Source organism: Argiope bruennichi, chromosome 1, assembly GCF_947563725.1.
Source record: "Argiope bruennichi chromosome 1, qqArgBrue1.1, whole genome shotgun sequence".
NCBI classification, from domain to species: domain Eukaryota; kingdom Metazoa; phylum Arthropoda; class Arachnida; order Araneae; family Araneidae; genus Argiope; species Argiope bruennichi.
Window position 1 is genome coordinate 147,087,170 of NC_079151.1, and position 18,255 is coordinate 147,105,424.

The 18,255-nt window shown below is 31.1% G+C and overlaps 1 protein-coding gene across 2 annotated transcripts in view; it reads right to left on the reverse strand.

Annotated features, from left to right (window-relative positions):
* The window catches only part of LOC129963441 (stromelysin-3-like), a 57,700-nt gene that overhangs the window by 16,281 nt on the left and 23,164 nt on the right, over positions 1-18,255 (reverse strand). For both annotated transcript variants that reach the window (XM_056077819.1, XM_056077810.1), the window contains exons 2-4: positions 15,970-16,093; positions 14,054-14,161; positions 3,826-3,929 (exon numbers count right to left, since the gene is read on the reverse strand). In XM_056077819.1, coding sequence (XP_055933794.1) covers positions 3,826-3,929; positions 14,054-14,161; positions 15,970-16,093 — 336 coding nt within the window. The remainder of the gene's footprint in view (positions 1-3,825; positions 3,930-14,053; positions 14,162-15,969; positions 16,094-18,255) is intronic.

Sequence of the window (18,255 nt, forward strand, 5' to 3'; positions counted from 1 at the left end):
ATGTCTAACTATAAGATGTATTTACTCTGGGCAGTGACGTCTAATCTGTTTTCAACATCAAAGATACGCAATGGATTCCGAAATGAAATAGCTTGGGCGATTTAGATATAAACCGACTTCATTAATACGCCTCTAGAATGAGGCTAGTTTGTGCCGGGTGCGAAGAGAAGGTGTCATCTCTATTTTTTCGTAAACAGGTGCGCCATGTTTGCTAATAAAAGAAGACAACCCTTTCTAGGTGCTACAATCAATAAGGGTATTAATTGTTAGCCAGTAGAATGCACATACCATATTATCTGACACATTCTCCCTTCAGTCTAGGGAAATGCTTCGAGCAAAATATAAATGTTCAGCAAACTGAAAGAGGATTTATTTCTCAGTGTGTAATTAACATAACAATTATATATACATAATTTAAAACTAGTTGAAACAGAAAAATGGTGGAGGTTCTAACCTCACGATGTAAAATATACCGGCAAAGTAACAACAAAAGTAGTAAGGTAATCCTGCATGGTTTAATGTACCTTATGAAAGTCTGAGTATCTCATAATAAAGCGGAAATAAAGTATTTTCTCTTGTTTAAAGTGGGCACAGACAGATAAAGTATAGTAAAAGACTACCTTCATGGAGTATTTTCAGAGGAAATTGGTTCTCATTTGGGTTCCGAAAGAAAGTGCAACAAAAACTTTCTACAGCTCCTACAACAATAACAAGCCATTCGTTGCCACAGAGCACATTGCAATATCACATTTTATTGATGCTTAAAAACTGACAAACTCCTTCCATCGATTCATGTGCCTTAGCTATATGCTACGAACACATGAATACTGGTGAATGCAACGAATGTCGACAACGATTATCTAACGAGAATAACACGACTAATATATATATATATATTGTAGCAACTCACAGAATACAAAATGAATATTTTGAAAGCACAGAACACAGTATAGTTCATCTAACATGTTTGCAAACAGACTTCTTGCGCTAAAGTAATCCCCTCCACTCGCGTATTAAAATAGATAACCGACAATTCCAAGAAAAAGATTTCGAAATTTCGAATTAGATTTCTCACATTTAAAATCATAACAATAGATCTGTTCTATTAACACGTGTCAGATTAAAAATATCAGCTTAATGTCCACCAAAAGATCCTTGACTCCATTAACACCCTAACGACGTACAGCCCAAATAAAGAACTTAAATAAATGGTAAGGCGGATGTATTAGCACGGTTCAACAACTCCCAATATGAGGTGACAAGTAAAGGACGCCTGAAGCAGAAATACCTTGAACATGGAATCGGATAACTGAACAATGATAAAGCCTTTTAAAATAAACTTTTAAATAGATACATTATCTTTTAAGCAGAGAAATTTTTTACATCAAAATGTAGTTCTGGAAATAAAAATGATTTTTTTCCACTTCTCGGAAAACTTTATATTAAAAAGACTATTTAATTTAAGAAGCAGACAAAAAAGTATAGGATTTTTTTTAATACAAATAACGATGAAAATATCAGAAATGTATTTTTTTTTTTTTTTTTTTTTTAACTAGCAACTTGAAAACATTTACTTCTACTATATACCTCGAGCAACTCAAAATGACTCGGTTGATGCACGATTTTAGGTCGCAAAAGATGGTTATGTTGGGCCAGACATATACTAAAACTTGAAAATGGGATACTAATTAAACTACAAAAACATTCGCAAGCCGTTTCGTAAAATTATAATCAACTATTGAAGACTTCAGATTTGAGATCGCAATTCGTGTCTTGTTTCCATAAAATACTTATACATAAAATATGTATAAGTATTAAATCCGATGACATAGGTCACACATTTTCATATTGCAGAAGAAATATAAAAAAAAAGTGCTTTATTTAAAATATCTTGGTGATTATTTGATCCTCAATTAAAATTGCGAGATTCAACTCAAACACTGGCGTAGCTTTATAATTAAGTAATATTATTAAAAAAAATTGATCACAAATTGTTTCTGTGCAATTTAATTTTATTCCTTATAAAAAAACTATACGCTCATCTTTAAATTCATAAGCTAATAAATGAATGGATCAGATATTTTTACTGATGAAGTGAATGGTGAATTTCATTCGATTACAAAATTTCTAACATTTAACATTTAGAAAAGAAATTTATATAAATTATTAATAAATTCAAATAAATTATTAATAATTTCAATAATCAAATCCCCATTGTAATCATAAGATAAAATATATGCATACAGAAATATGACATTTTCTCTGTTGAAAATGAAGAAACCGAGACGAAAATGTATGGTCACCGAGCAAGCAATTTCAGCTCCTTCCTAACTATACCAGTTAAAACGGCTACTCAAGTTTGACCTCCAGCTGAAAAACAGAAAACGAATCAGGCTACAGTCCATTACTCAGAGGCAGGAAACACAGCTCCTAATGGCGTGAATGGCAAAATTATCCTCCAGGTCTGCAGCTTTCGATTCTTAGCTTCCTCGGTGGATTCGAACAATCGAGTTGCAATTTTACCCAGAGAAAAATTGAAAGGATCGATGCTAAATATTTTATGAAGGTCTTCAACCTTTGGTTTTTCTGTCACGGGCATTTAATAGATGTAGGAGGAAGAAGGACAAGATGGGATAATGATTATGTCTACGCGGTGAATTTTTTATGAACTAAAAGGGAAAATCTTCGTGTTTATGGCATTGCTTGTTCAAGGTTGACAGAGAAATACTATCGCTGAAGAACGTAGACACCGGAGTCTTCTTTAAAAATTGAATCGAAGAAATGTTGATCATGGGAAACAAAAATTATCCAATTATGATAAAACATTAAATATGTGCATTTTATTACCAATACAGATTCAACATTTCAAATGATATCAACATGACAATAGCTGCGATGAACTTGATAAGCTTTACCGAGTTTTCGAACAACAAGGTAAAATAGAAAATTATTTTACTGTTGATAAAGATGAACATAATTGTTTTTTTTTTTTTTTTGGCATATTGAAGCTTATAAATATGAAAATTATTTTGATATAAGTTGTAATTACAGAACCATTTTCTTTAAAACAATATCATAACTCATAAATTATAAATCACACAAACAATTTGAATACAAATTAATTATATCTAGTAATCATAAAATTATATTTTGAAGCATTTACAAAAAACAAAAGATATCTGAATCAAATTTAGAAAAATGTTCAAAGTCATTCAATTAAAATTAAAAATTTTATATATTACTGAAATCTCCAGTATTTTTTTAAAAAATCAGTAGACAGATACACAAGAGAAAATAAATATTATTGAAAGTTAAAAAAAAAAAACAGTTAACATAAAATAATTAAACAGAAACTTATAAATAATTAAAAAATGCAATTTTAATGAAGCACTAATAATTAAAATCAATAAATACTAATAATTCTACTGAAATGCTTTTATAAAATGTCACGGATTCACACTTCACTTTAGATACAAAAAATATTTATATTTTTTTTTATTAAAAACTGGTAAGGGTATTATCCGATGTAATTGAATTTTAATTTCGATTGTGAAATTAAGATATTAAATTTCATTTTATTTTTAAGACATTGGCTCACTAAAAAAACAAACGAGATGATGAAATGCACCTTTTAACCTCAAGCTTTCAAAGCGGAAGTAAAAATTGCTAATTAACTTTCAGCTCTTTTTGTTTTCAAGGAAAACTTGTGGTCTACACAATTGTGATGCAGTGTTATGCTTTCGCATAACAGCTGCTCGTTCAGCACAAGGATGGGTGGCTGAAAGCGAAAACAGTGGGCAGATCGAAAGGCAGGCAGATAGCTACCTTGAATGCTTTGGCGATTTCTTTGTCTACTTTCTGCTTGTCCTTCAGTCGTCGAGGATATTTGCTGATTCTGTAAGTGAGATCCGTCACGCGCCATTTGCTTCCTGCGAGAGAAAAAAATGACCGCATAAGAAATGGTTACATTTTCTCATAATGGATCGATATTCGATTTGTTAATTGTATAATTAGTAAAATTACAAAAAAAAATTGAAATGTGAAAATCTTTATTCAAATATATAACATTTGTAAAATTAATCTTTCAGTATCAATAATAACGCAGATAAAAGACATTAAGATCATAAAACTGTAGAAAATGACATCTGATCACTTCCGATTTGTGAAAATGTCACAGAAAAAATATACGTTAATATATAGGATTTAGATACATCTTCAAATCTTACGAAATTACAAAAACAAAAACACACACAATATACTTAAAGTACCCTTTTCCAATCATTGTGGTTTTCGGAATTCAAAGGAAATATTTGCATGAATTTAGTTTCAGCATATTCTGGATTCGAAGAAAGTTTTACTAATTTTAAAACGACATGTTAACAAACCCGTATCATCACAGATTAAAAATAAGAATCGCTAATTATTTACATTAAGGCATAAAAATCGTTATAATTTATATAGCAAATATTATCTGAATTCATAGACAGCCTTCGATAAACCGATGACGTATCATAGAGATAACGAATAATGATGAAGATGAATAATGCACAGGGAGGAAAAAAACTCATTTCCTCTTTAGTTTTGTAACCGCTCGATCATAAAGAGTTGAAAATTTTTCAGAATTGAAAAGGCAATTTATTTTTACCATACAATGAATTCTTTCAATAAAATCGTTTATAACAATTGTTTCAGTCTTCTGCTCAGAAGTGTGGTTGGTGATTCATCTTAATGAGTTATCGCACCACTTAACTAGCCTCCACTAAGGCACATAAGCTAATAATTTTGAGGTTAAGTTTTAGGTAAATAATGCCAGTTACTGCAGACGCAGTTTCATCTCATACAACACGTGCTAAGAAACCACAAATTTTAAACAACAATGTCACAATTGCTAAGAATTCTTTTCACGAATTTTCTACAAACTCGAAGATGTTACGAGCACAATACATACCGATAAAGGACTTTCTGCTCTTGAAGTCTCATAAATTTACATTTAACACTTAAATAATATATCATTAGAATTGCACATTTGAGTAAATTGTTATTCCTTTTTTAGCAATAAAGCAGTTATTTCTACATCTTTTTACCCTATTAACAAAACAGAAACCATAATCTTTAAGAACTAATTTTACAAATAAAGTTAAACATATTTTCAAAGTTAATATTTCATATTAATAAAACTGTAATTTCAAAGTTAATAAAACATATTTCTTAACCATTATTTCAAACGTGCAATTAAACGAAACAAAGAGAATTCACTACCTTTTCGTAAAAGGATATTCATGTTAATGATTTAAATACACGATTACTTTCTACGGTTTTGAATAATGAATTAGGTTTAAGGATATTCATTTGTCTACATTGAGCAAATGATAACTTTTTATATTTAGTGAAATACTCAATATTATAATTTATCCATCTTATTATTATTAAGAGCATTCTAAGTCATTTAATAGTATCCCTCCCCTTTGGTATAAAAAAAAATCTCCTTTTTCTCTAATAGATTTTAACTATATTTTGGGAAAATGCTTTACATGCAGTGAGAAAATTATATCTCCTATTGCATTCTTTTTTTTTTTTTTTTTTTACTTCTCCAAAGCATAAAATGCTACATAAAAGACCATGTTTAAACAAAATAGAGAAGTGACTCGGAAAGAGCATCTTGCATCATTCAACAAACACAACGTACATGCTAAAATGCAGTTTCCAATGTTATCACACAAAACACCAACTGAATAAAAAGAGGATTCGATCATCAAGATATTTTTGTCAATAAGACTTTAAAATGGAAATGTAACAACTGAAAAAAAAATTACAGTATTATATATAGTTCTACGACATAAGAACTTGTATCTTTCAACAGTTTGTAGAACAGGAAGCTCATTTTGAATTGCCGAGTTATCATTCAAATCGCCTACTAAGAAAGATTTAGCAACTCGCGATATTCTTTAAAGTGAGAGACTGCAGTCATCTAACCGGAAGACAACAATAGCATCACATCGTAGGTACGCGGACCTCACGTCGTTTAGAAGGTTACAGGTTTAAGAGAGTATGTAGGCGAAATGATGTCAAAAAACCCCATTTCCGACATGTGGGTAGATTTTCTTGTTCATCAGATTTCAACTTTGGAAAAAAAAAAAAAAAGCGAGATCGTGGAAGTTAAGTGGTCAAATTTACTGAACTTCACTCCGACATTCTATGGAGCCCAAGGATGTTAGCTGAGGGGAGGAAAGGATATTGCGTACCACTGATTTTTACTTGAAAACTGTATGAAGAATGCACGATTGAAAATCCACTGATTCAATTTATAATAAAAATCAAATATAAGGATTAAATTATTTCGTGTTAAGAGGAAGGGTTACACATCCTAAAACAAAATACTCACCTGTGACATAAGATGTTAAATGTATAATAAGAAGACCATTTCAATACATACATACATACATACAAATGAAGTACAATAAACGAATATTTTACTACATTTAAATCATGAAAAACATTTCTTTTTTTAACCCTTTTCAGTCGAATGTCTTCTCTCAGACACCATTCAAGATTGTGCATCCTTTTGAGATTTTCTTTCATTTTAATTGTTAAAAATATCTGCAGAATGTTAAAATGATTTAGTTCATTTTTCGTTCATTTCTCCCGATTGAATAACTATTGACTACAATTTACTAATCATTAAAAAAAGTTATTTTATAACATGGTAACTGAGATATATATAAATCTAATGTAAAACCCTAAATAATTTTCAAATATTTTATCTTTATTTAGCTCATATTAACTTAATTCTAAGATGTTCTCTTTATTTTCTGATCCAATTCCACCTTTATTTAGTTAATGCGCCATATAGCTCTCTAAAAATGCTTAAATCTGTACTTTCATGCACTCCGAGTAAAGGGATAAAAAACTGTCAAACCAAGCAAATTCTTTTAAAACATACATATTTCCTCCTTACCTAAATTGACACGTGTAAAGAAATCCCTATCAGAATCTCACTGCATATTATATATATATATATATATATATATAATGACCCGGAAAAATATTTCTGTCCCTCTTTACTCTTTTTCGCTCTTGTGTCGCGCTGTAGATTGACGTACCTCATCGCCTCTAGCTTGAATATAAATTATGCCCCCTGGGATGAAACAAAGCGAAGTTTTTAAATTACAAAAGTGTCTTCTTTCTCTAATCGGCCACGACTCTGCTTCAAATATATATAGTATAAAAATCTACAAAGGTATTATGGCCATAATATTTAATTCTTCAAGAGCTGTATTAGCAACACAATTACAGAATAAAGATATGCACGGATATTATAAAATTTTAACATTTCTTTCATTCCGCTAGCAGAAATAGAATAAAAATTTAAAACGATATCGTTTGCCTAAGTTTGATTCATTCATCTCAAGGCGATAATAGCAGCATAAAAGTACACTGCTCCAACTAACTGTCAAAATAATGACTTAAGGAGTAATAGCAATGAAACAAGTGGTTGCTTTGTCATTACCACGTGATGTCCAAGTTAATGGACACGGGTGACTCACTCCAAATCCGGGGATAAATCGGATGGAGAGAAAACAAAACGGCGAAAAGCAGACGGAAACGAGCTGACGTCATAGGCGAAGAAAACGCGATATTAAGGTCGCGAGGGATGCTCCCGAGGGTTGCATCGAACAAAAAATAAGACGGGCGTTATGTTAATTTAACGAAGGTAAGAAGAACAAAAAGAAAATTAAAAGTGGTCACTCTAGGCCGAAGAATGTGAAGAATAGGTTGGAGAAGGATATCCGCTGCACGTTTTTCTTCACGCTGGGATGTGACGCTGGCCTCTGATTCGAAATTATGAATCATAAAAAAAAGAAATTTTTTTGTGGTATTTCCATTGTTGTTGTTGTTTTTTTTGACGTAGATAATATGTTTGTTTTTACTGTGTACAAGAAATTTCGTTCTGCACTGTAAAAGATTATCCATCCTTTATTATTCTTTTCATCAATCCTTTATCTTATTTTTCTTAATATTGCAATTGTAATCCCCCCTTTTCTAGAATGCAGTACACTCCCGAGTATCCGATTCGCGATTATCCGGCCTAGTTTTCATCGTAATTACACGAGGAAAGCTAGACTTGTATTGGCAATATTGCCAAACCACTAGAAGTGTACGATCCTTGTACGTGCCATGTGCAAAATATAAGATGTGACAGGAAAAGAACAGCGTTCTGGTCGTTGTTCACTGTTCCGTTCAGTGTGAAATGGACCTCCATTGTTGCCACTGTTCCTGATAATAACTGCACAGTATGTCTAATATTTGTAAAGTGTTCTAGATGTATGCTTAATGTTTTTTAAATGTACCACAGTGAAGATATCAAAATGAGTGCTGAACGAAACAAAGTTGAAGTCACTATGGAGGAGAAATGACTCGCTAAACAGCGACTAGAATCAGACTGTAGCAGCGAAAACCGACACCCTCTTCTATGATTCACTGGACCGTACCCACATTCTACTTGCTTTGAGATAAACGGAGGACTTAATACTCAATAAGAAGCGAGAAAATACATATTAAAACAGTGAGTTTCGGTATAAAAACTATGTCTTCTAGTATTTGTGAGCAAAGAAATGAGTCCACGGAATTTCTGTCTATCCGGCTTCTTTGCTATGCGGCCTACCCTTCCGCCACATTAGGCCGTATACTGGGGAAGGGATACTACTTCCACGTGAAGTAGAAGAGCATTGTTAAAAATACGCGGTCACAATGCATTAAAGTAAATTAATCTGTTGGCAAGAAATGATCACACAGTAACAAAATATAGCTTATATTATTTGATATTATAGCGGAAAAAAAAATGAAAAACTGTTGTGTTTTGTTATGTCTCGTATTTCTTATTACACAGATAGTTGCACGCAAATACAGTCATTTAAACATAAACACTATAGTACTTAGAGAATCCAGATGGGATGAATGAGCAATTTTAGAGATAAGCGTTATTATATTTCTTTTTATGCTGAAAGATAGCAGGCTCGAAGATAGCGAGACCAAGGGGCTTGTGCGCAACCCGAGAGTGAGAGAGAAAGAGAGAGATGGGTTTTTCATGTAGCTGCTGCATGTTCGATTCTAGCTAAGGAGATTGGAACTGTGTTTTTAATTAAATAATTAAATCATAGTTTTTAGATGTGAACATAGTGCTAAATAGATAAAGCCCTAATAATAATTTATATAATATTATATAGCTTAAAATCTAGTCTTCATTGTGAAGCGAGCCATTAAATACTACAAGCACCATCAAAACAATATCTAGATGGGCATTAAATACAACTACAGAAAATTACGTTTAGATTGACTAACTCCCTTCTGCCGAAATTATTATTTGTTAGTTAAGAAATCAAATGTGACCGTGGCTCTCACACTGCTTTGTCTAGACTAAAAAGTGGCCACCTTAAGCGTTTTTCCTTTGAAAGTGGCAGAAAAATCCATTCCACTTGTAAAAACTGCTGTGGCCATTCAACCTCACCGGATCACATTCTGGGTTGCATCGGACATTCTAATGGAGACTTAAAGTCCGATCCCCTTATGATTATAGATTTTTTTTGGCGGTCAACAACCTACTGGTGCTCATCTGACACATGTCTCATCTTTTGAGGATAAGCAACAACAGAAATGAAATATTAAAAACACAATTTAGAAAGACTTTAAATTTGAAATTATACATCTAGAAACATAACTGCAGTATGAATGCTAAAGCGATATCCCTACGAGAGCAAAAATATGTTCACAGAAATATTTGAATGTTGCAGATTGGACTCCTTGGTATCATGCATTGGATAATGCGACATTGTTTTAAAAACAGATAAATAATGTTATTGATTTAAACTATTTGACTCATCCTTCAGAAGTATTTTCATTGTTTCCTTGGGAAAAATGAAAATTTTATATCTGGTGTTATACATTTTTCAGCAATAATTCGTTTCAAAAGTCTTTAATATTATGCTAATTTCTCTTAATTATATTCATATAGATATTCTCCGCCACGCGCATTATGATTTTCGCCGAGTATTCTATCATAAGTACGCCGAGTATTCTACAAGCAAAATTCCACAATGCCCCTGCGTAATGCTGATTATTATCTGCGAGTCATAAGGATCTGTTATTATTAAAAGCAGATTACTTTTACGATGCCAAATGGTATCATCCGATCAGAATGAGTTAAATAAATCTTTAAGTAGACATTAAATACGCCGATTGGCATTCGCCTTACAGAACAGTCGAATTAAAAACTGCATCAGTCTGCAAAGTAATTCGAATCAGAGTTTTATGTTCCTGGGAAGATTCGAAAACTTTTTTGAAATAGGGGGCATCCAGAATACGCATAAAATGTTTTATTCCAATAAAATGACACAAAGTTCGTTTCAATAACGGATTCGTTTTTCTCAACTCAAGTGTGAATTTTAGTTTACAGGAGCTATTGACGTAGAATTCCTATGTTTAAACATCATTAAGAATTAATATGAGAAACAAAAATTCAGTTCACAATTCACTTTCACAGGAGTGTAATTGACAATCTAATGAAATATAAATTTTAATAAGTATGGACAGTTATTTAATACAGTAAGTTATTGCTCATCATTAAGAATTGATGAAAGAAACAAAAATTTAGATTACAATTCGGACCAAGTTTGAAGCTGAGTAGCCAAGCTGACACTATTTTGCAGCTCAGTTGGACTGAAACGAAAGATTACCAAGATGAAAGCAAGATTCTCACAAAACTCAATAAATCCTACAAAAAGTTTTAAATTTTTCGATGACGGTATCAACTTGCTTAAAAAATAGCTGAAGCATTTCCTTAAAAGTATGCAAAATTTTAATAAAACACTTGATCAATAATTATATATTTAACTCAAGTTAGTGTAAATATCACCTTTTCGCCAATTAGGGAAGAAATATATTATTGATTATTTCTCGAATTATTTAGTTTAGCTCCTCATACTTTCAAGGTTAAAACAAAGTCTTCGAATTCTTATATACTTTGAATCGGTTCCATTTATTTCATTTCAAAAAGTATCAAATCATGATGAAATACAAAGTCGTACTTTACCGAAATTTTGTGTGAAAAAGCATTCAATATTTAATATTGTTTCAAAGACTAAAATCAGTGATGCTTCTATTTAAAAAGAAATTATTCCAATTCTTAAAAAAGTTAAGAAAATATTCACAAGGGGATACTTTCTCCATTTATTAATTAAAGCGAAGATAGCCATTTAATGTTAAGCAGACTGTTAGAAAACCTGGATGTCACATTTTGTTAGCCCTTTTATTCGATTATCTAGTAAACAAGATGCGAGGCTCTTCAATTCTTTTTTAATTCTTTAAAATAATCTCATTCATTCATCTAATATGCTTTTGATATAATCTTTTGATGCACTCTAATTTATTTAATTCTGATAAAAGGGATAAGTAAACATAAAACCTTTTGATAAAATTTAAATAAACATGTGCACTATTTTTAAAGTTAATATTAACTAAAATGTAAAATAAACACGCAAATAATTAAAAATATCCAGAAACGGAAATTATTTCTGAATATAAAAGTTACTAAATTTCAAATAAAAAGAAGTAATGAATACAATTTTAAGTAAAAAAAAAATCTTGTTAATTCGAATTCTTAATTTTATCTTTATTCTCGAGATTAAAGGAATATTCCTTCTGATAGAGTCTTATTTAACTAGAACGTTTATATACCTTTTATCGAAAAAAAAATATTCTGTTTCATAAACCTTTATTCCAAGAAAAATTTCAATTTTTATTACTTTTAAGAATGTTTACGTTAAATTTAAATACAACTTTTTCTTAGAATTTGAACGTAATTTTCATATATTAGTAATTATTTTCTATCTAAAAGAATGTGCCTTAAGGAAATTATTCTAATAAGATTTCCTTGTTTTGGATGGTTTCTCCTTATCAAAATTTTTGCGCGAAGGAAAATATTACTGAAAAGAAAATGCAAGGTAAAAAGAATTAATCTTTTTACCCTGTTTTCTTTAAAGAAAAATTCTTTTCTATCCGACATCAAGTATAAATTGATGATTCATGGAACGGTCATTAAATTCGAGTAATGCTTGATATAGAAATAAATTTAATAATAATTGGGACTACATTTTTAATTTTTCAATTAATGCATTTAAAAAAAACATTAGTACTAAAACGCATTTCAAAGTTTTTTAAATAAGAAATATTAACAAATAAAAACAAGAAATTTTATAATAAAATAAAATAAAAAGGATTTAAAAAAACTGGAGGATAATAAAATGAAATAATATCTTCAAAGCATGTTTTTTATCAGTAGCAGTTTGCCAAACAAAATTTCTATATATATTTATCTACAAATCAATTATAATTTTACAACTAAATATAGTAATAACCATATATTAAATATTAAAATATCGAAATGCTAAAAAAGTATAATCTATATCTCTGAACTGGATGGATTTTGTTCATTTCTACAACAAAAAGAAAATAAATATCTATTTTATCGTATATTTTTACATTTTAATTCATAAAATTTATTTTAAATCACTATTAAACGAAATTTATACTTCCATATGAAATGAAGATAAAGGCGAAGAAAAACATCTTGCCTCCCTTTCGATTGCTTGTAAGATTACCGATTTCGTTTCAGCTCTTTCTCATGTCGTACAGTATGTATATAAAACTATCTACAAGGTGATTATGGGCCCTGCAGATACTCTACCAAAAAGTAGTGAAACTAATAGCTTAGTGGTACGATAACTGCATTAATATATCCGCAGAGGTGAAAGCTTCTATACATTTTTAAATGATAGCGATCATCATGTTATTATACATTGGACATGGTAACTGCAAATCAATCGTTTTGAAACACATACATACCTATACACATACATACATACCTATACATACACACATATATACATACATATATACATACATATATACATACACATACATATATACATACATATACATATATACACACACACACACACATTTATTATATATATATATATATATATATATATATATACATACATACATACATACATACATATACATCCTTTTTCAATCCTAATCGGAGAAAAATAATAAAGCAGATGCTAAAATTTTAGTTTTTGCATATTCACTCCTTTCCACTAGATGGAGCTCAAACGTATTCTCATGTCAAATGAGAAGGGAGACTTAGTGCATCAAATGACATTTTCATATGTTATTGATTCCTCTTTAGATTTCTCTGCGATTTTCCAAATCTTACGTTAATTATTCTTCTTTTAAAGTAACTGTAAAACATCGTTTATGTGCTATCATTTCCAGCTATACTGAATGAATTTCTTAACATTGCTTTTACGAACATGGACCATAATTCGTATAATCGTTTCTGGGGAGAATTTGTCTGAATTACCCATGTTGCGAAGTAAAAAGAACTTCCGTAATTGTTTTAAAAAATTAATATATTTCTATTGTTATTAGGTATGAATTATTTTCATTATTGATAGCTAAACCCCATGATTATTTTGTAACTGATCATCCGACCAGTATCATCGCTTTAAGAAAAATATAAATATAATATTACAAATTTCTCCTATGGTTTTTCCAAAAAAAAAAAAAAGTTTTACACATTTGGCACATTTATAGATATTTTATTTATAAGTATTTCTAATCATATACGTGATGGGGAAAACAGCTTTCTTCGTTCGACGCAATAGAAAGCAATATCTCGAACATTTCATTAACAAGGGTAGAGTTCAAAATGGGAGGCGCACTTCTCAAAACTCTTCACAGCATCCTGGTCAGAATTTTATTTTTCAGTTTAACATTTTCACGATCATCCATCAGTCATGAAATTCCTCAATCCCCTCATTACCAATTTCGTTTCGTCAACAGATCGTCAGTACCTAGAAACCCAGATTCCCCTCACACTGTCGCAGACTAATTTGCATGGACGATTACGTCAATAAGGGAAGTGCGGCAGGAAAATTTCAAAACCGGTCGCATGTATCGAATATCGAGAAAGTGACGCAATCCTTCTTACCTTGAAGGGCATATCGCTTCCTCCGGGCAGACCCGCTATGTCCAACGTTGTCTTTCACGCCGCAACGGGGCATATTCATCATGTTAAGTGTCGTGTTGTCCAGTTCTCCTGAAAAAGCACAATATTCTTATAAGTTATTTGAAATTTTGTAATTGACAGAAAGGAAAAATAAAATGTGCACTGAATTCCGTAGCTTAGTTTAATTTAATTATATTAACGTCCCGTTTTAAAGCAACACTAAGGTTATTTTGAGTCGGACCACGTCATTTTGAACTACGGTCAGATGACGAGGTCGACACCTGAGCTGGCACCTCCTCTCCAAACTTCCCCGCCACACCGATGGGAAGACGTTTGGCCCCGACGGAGTTAACGTGCACCAGACTGCTTACACGAAGGTTCTTCGGTGAATCGAATCTCGAACCTGAAACCCAGTTCTGAAGCCGAGATCTTGCCACCAGGCCACCACGGCCCATCTCCATTCCATAGCAATATGGAAATAAGGGGTATGTTGAATGGGTTCAGTAGCACCACCGAAAAATGTAAGGTTGGCATTGAAGCCCAAGCAGACACAATGTATTTCAAAATACATTAAAAGATTCACAATACAGCGAAATTCAAATAGGAAGTACATTGCCAGACATATTTCCTTTTTGTTAATACAAAACGAAATGTATTTTGTAAGTTTGCATGCCATCACAAATTTTAGGAGGAGTTAAATTTCTTTTCTTTCAACTTTCTATATGAAGTAGAAAGCGCTATTAAAGTGAATAAATTATCTTGATAAATGAAAAATTTAAATGAAGTCTAAGACAAGTACATTTCAGATATTAGAAACTGCTCGAGTATATAATTTTACCTATTCTTAAAATAGAGAGGCGACACCATGTCTGTTATATAAAAGAAATTAAGTTTTTGATTTCTTTTGATTCATTCATTCGGCACATATTGAGTTTTAATTTTCTTCTGTTAATAACTGAAGTCATCAAAATTTTCTCGTGAGAATTATGGGGAAAATGTTTCGGTAAACCTCGAAAGACGTATAACAAATTGTCAGTTCAGTAATGTTAATTATAAACCATACAATTAGGGTATTAATTTTTCTTTTAGGGAATAGGAAAGGAAAATAAATAGAAAATGGAAATAGTGGCAAATGTAATTGATGCCAAAAGTAAGAAAAAAAATTTAACGTAAAAAAATGTTTTTATTTTATTTATTCAAATTTTCAGAGATTTTCTTCTGTATAAATTTCATTTCAATAATAAATTTACATTCTTCTTACCATGAAGCAACTAAAATACAATTACAATTACAATATTTTCTTGAAAAAAATTTAAACGTACGCGATTTCTTAAACAAGAAACAATACATAAAATTTCATTGATTTTTTTTTGAATTTTTTTTTGCAGAATTCGTTATTATATTGACATTAAATGATAAACTTTATTTATACTATTTCAAAAAATAACGCATTTACTATTAAAATATACCGTAAATGAAAATCATGGGGGAATATTTCAATATTTGTTTTATATTCCGTACAATAAATGATGAAACGAATTTTCTTGTCGTATTTTAATTGAGTTTGCCTTTTGAACAAAGAGAAAACGACAAAAAAATAAAGACGGTTTCAAGTTTCAAATAATAAAATGAACAAGATGCTTTGGAACTTAAAAATCTGAAACTCTGTGTCAATATAATGTTTTAAACCAGAATGATCAAATTCATCGAAGAAATGTCTGTCTGTCTTATAGCAGTTTTATATAATAATATTTACTTTTATTTATTTTTTGTTTTCACTATGCAATTTACAAATATAGCAAATGGTAGCTTATAATGGCGACCATTTTAAAATGTACAGAAGTCTCAAAGCACAAATGAAACGCTGGCCTGTCGATGAAAACGGACTGAAATGTTACCTGTTTCCGGCAATCCAGAGAATCTCTGGAATTCCATGATCGCCGTCTGAACCGCCTTCTGACTGATGAGGGAGGCTGAGTTGGAACTCGATTCATTCATGTATCCATATTTCTGAAGGTACATCTGAAACGAAAAACAAATACGATCTCCTTAGAATTTCGAAAATATCCATATATAAAAACGAAAGTCAGCATTTTCCATAATTCATCCACTTATTTTACACACGATCAAACATGAGCACGATTAATAAACGGCCGGGATAGCCTGGTTGGTAGGGCGTTGGATTCGCGTCCCTTAGGTTACGAGTTCAAACCCCGCCGGCGAAGACTATGTGTGTGTGGTGGCTGGCGCACGTATAAACCTGTCGTGGTCACAAAGTCCTCCATGTCGAGAGTAATACCACTGGGGATACTGGATCAGAGGTGATCGTTCTCTGATTCAGGTCTAAATTACGATCTGTGGATGAGTGAATGAAGTCCGCCCCGTAAAAAAGGTTGTGACGTGTGTGTAGCTAAGTCGTACTCTTGGTCCTAGATGGCGCTACAGAAAAAACAAGAGAAGCACCCTTGGCTTAAAATCATTGACTTCTAAATTCAGTGAGCTTGTCTATGACAAGTGCCATTAGAAACAATGATTCATAAACTGCTGTCAACAAATTAGATAATATTTCAAAATGAAGAAAGGATTAAAGAAAAAGGAAGCATTGTATTTTTTTTTATGATTAAACAAAAGCATCAGAAAAGCCAATGACAAATCAAAAGAAAGTAGAATAATTATGTTAAAATAAGATAAACATTCAATTATTGTAATGGAATAGTAATTAATATATTAGTAATGAGGAAACGGGCCACATTACACTTGAAGAAAAAGCTGCAATTATGTGCCTAGTCACTTAAGACTGCCAAAAGCGCAATTTGGTGATATTATTGCAATTAATCTTAAAGAGTAATAATAAATGGGAAGTTGAGAATTTGAATCTAGCGCACTTCACTAAAAACTCAACATTAGTATGAGTGTGACTGACAACAGTCAACTCAGGATCCTATTGTGTAGCAGTCCTTATGGGATCTGCTGTCATTTTTTTTTATTCCAGATGAAAGCCCAACTAGTGACTGCTAAAAACGCTATCTGGAGAGACATATTAGGCCTAAAAACGGATAATGGATGGAAAGTTGAGAGCTTATCTCGTGCACTCCTCACTAAAAACTCAACATTAATATGAGTGTGACTGCCTTCGCTGTCATTTTTTTTTCCCTTCAGATGAACTTCCAACTAAGAGACATGGCGTATTGGTCAGACATTCTTCTTCTCAGTACATAATCAAATAAGGTCTTTTTGGCTTAATATTCACTTTTCTGGTGTTCTCATTTAATTCTCCTTTTTTATTACCATTTCAAATTTCTTTTAAAATGTGTTCCTAATTTGATGAGCAGCGTATTTAGAAAAAGCCACCAATAAGCAATTTCTTAAAATAATAATATAAAATAAATATAATTATATAGTATTACTTCCTTACGATTTTTCTTTTTGATTTCAGGAAACAATGGACTGAATGACTCATCACACATTTTCACTTTAAATCTTTGTGTATACCGTCCTGGATGAGAAACAGAAAGTTCGTCCGTGAACTGCTACCAGAAATTAAGTGATAAGAACAAAAGAAATGCACGAATGGAAGCAATTTACATTTTTGAGTTGTACTCAAGAGAAATAAACTATAATCTTTAAAATTTAATCGCAATATTTGAGCATTTATAACAGGTTGAATATAATCCAAAAAAAAAAAAAAAAACCTCATTAAGCAATTTCAGATATTTGCTTAATGTGTTTCCTAAATATTTTGGAAACACTATAGATAACAAAATGACAGCAGTTTTGAAAGTAAATAGGCGTAGAATAATAAGCAGAAACTAATTTAAATAATAAATATTTCTACTACAGTATGCACAATGGATGATTTTAAATTTAACGAATCTGTTTTCTTGCTTCTAGTATCGAGACGTATTAATAACAATTTCTTACTTTTGCATTATAAAACATACAAACTTTGGAATTTTAAATTTTCATAATACACTGTATTTTTTACTATAGCAAAAATATTTTTCCAATAAAGTCATTTCTAACAGGACTTTATACATAAAAAATTACTTACTTTTTCTGATTTAGTTATGAGAAATACCATACAAATACAGTACTACTAAATGGGACGTCTACAAACTATTATTATCAGATTTTTTTTAGATTTACATATTTTCAGAAATTATTTACTTGTCTGCGCTCGAAAA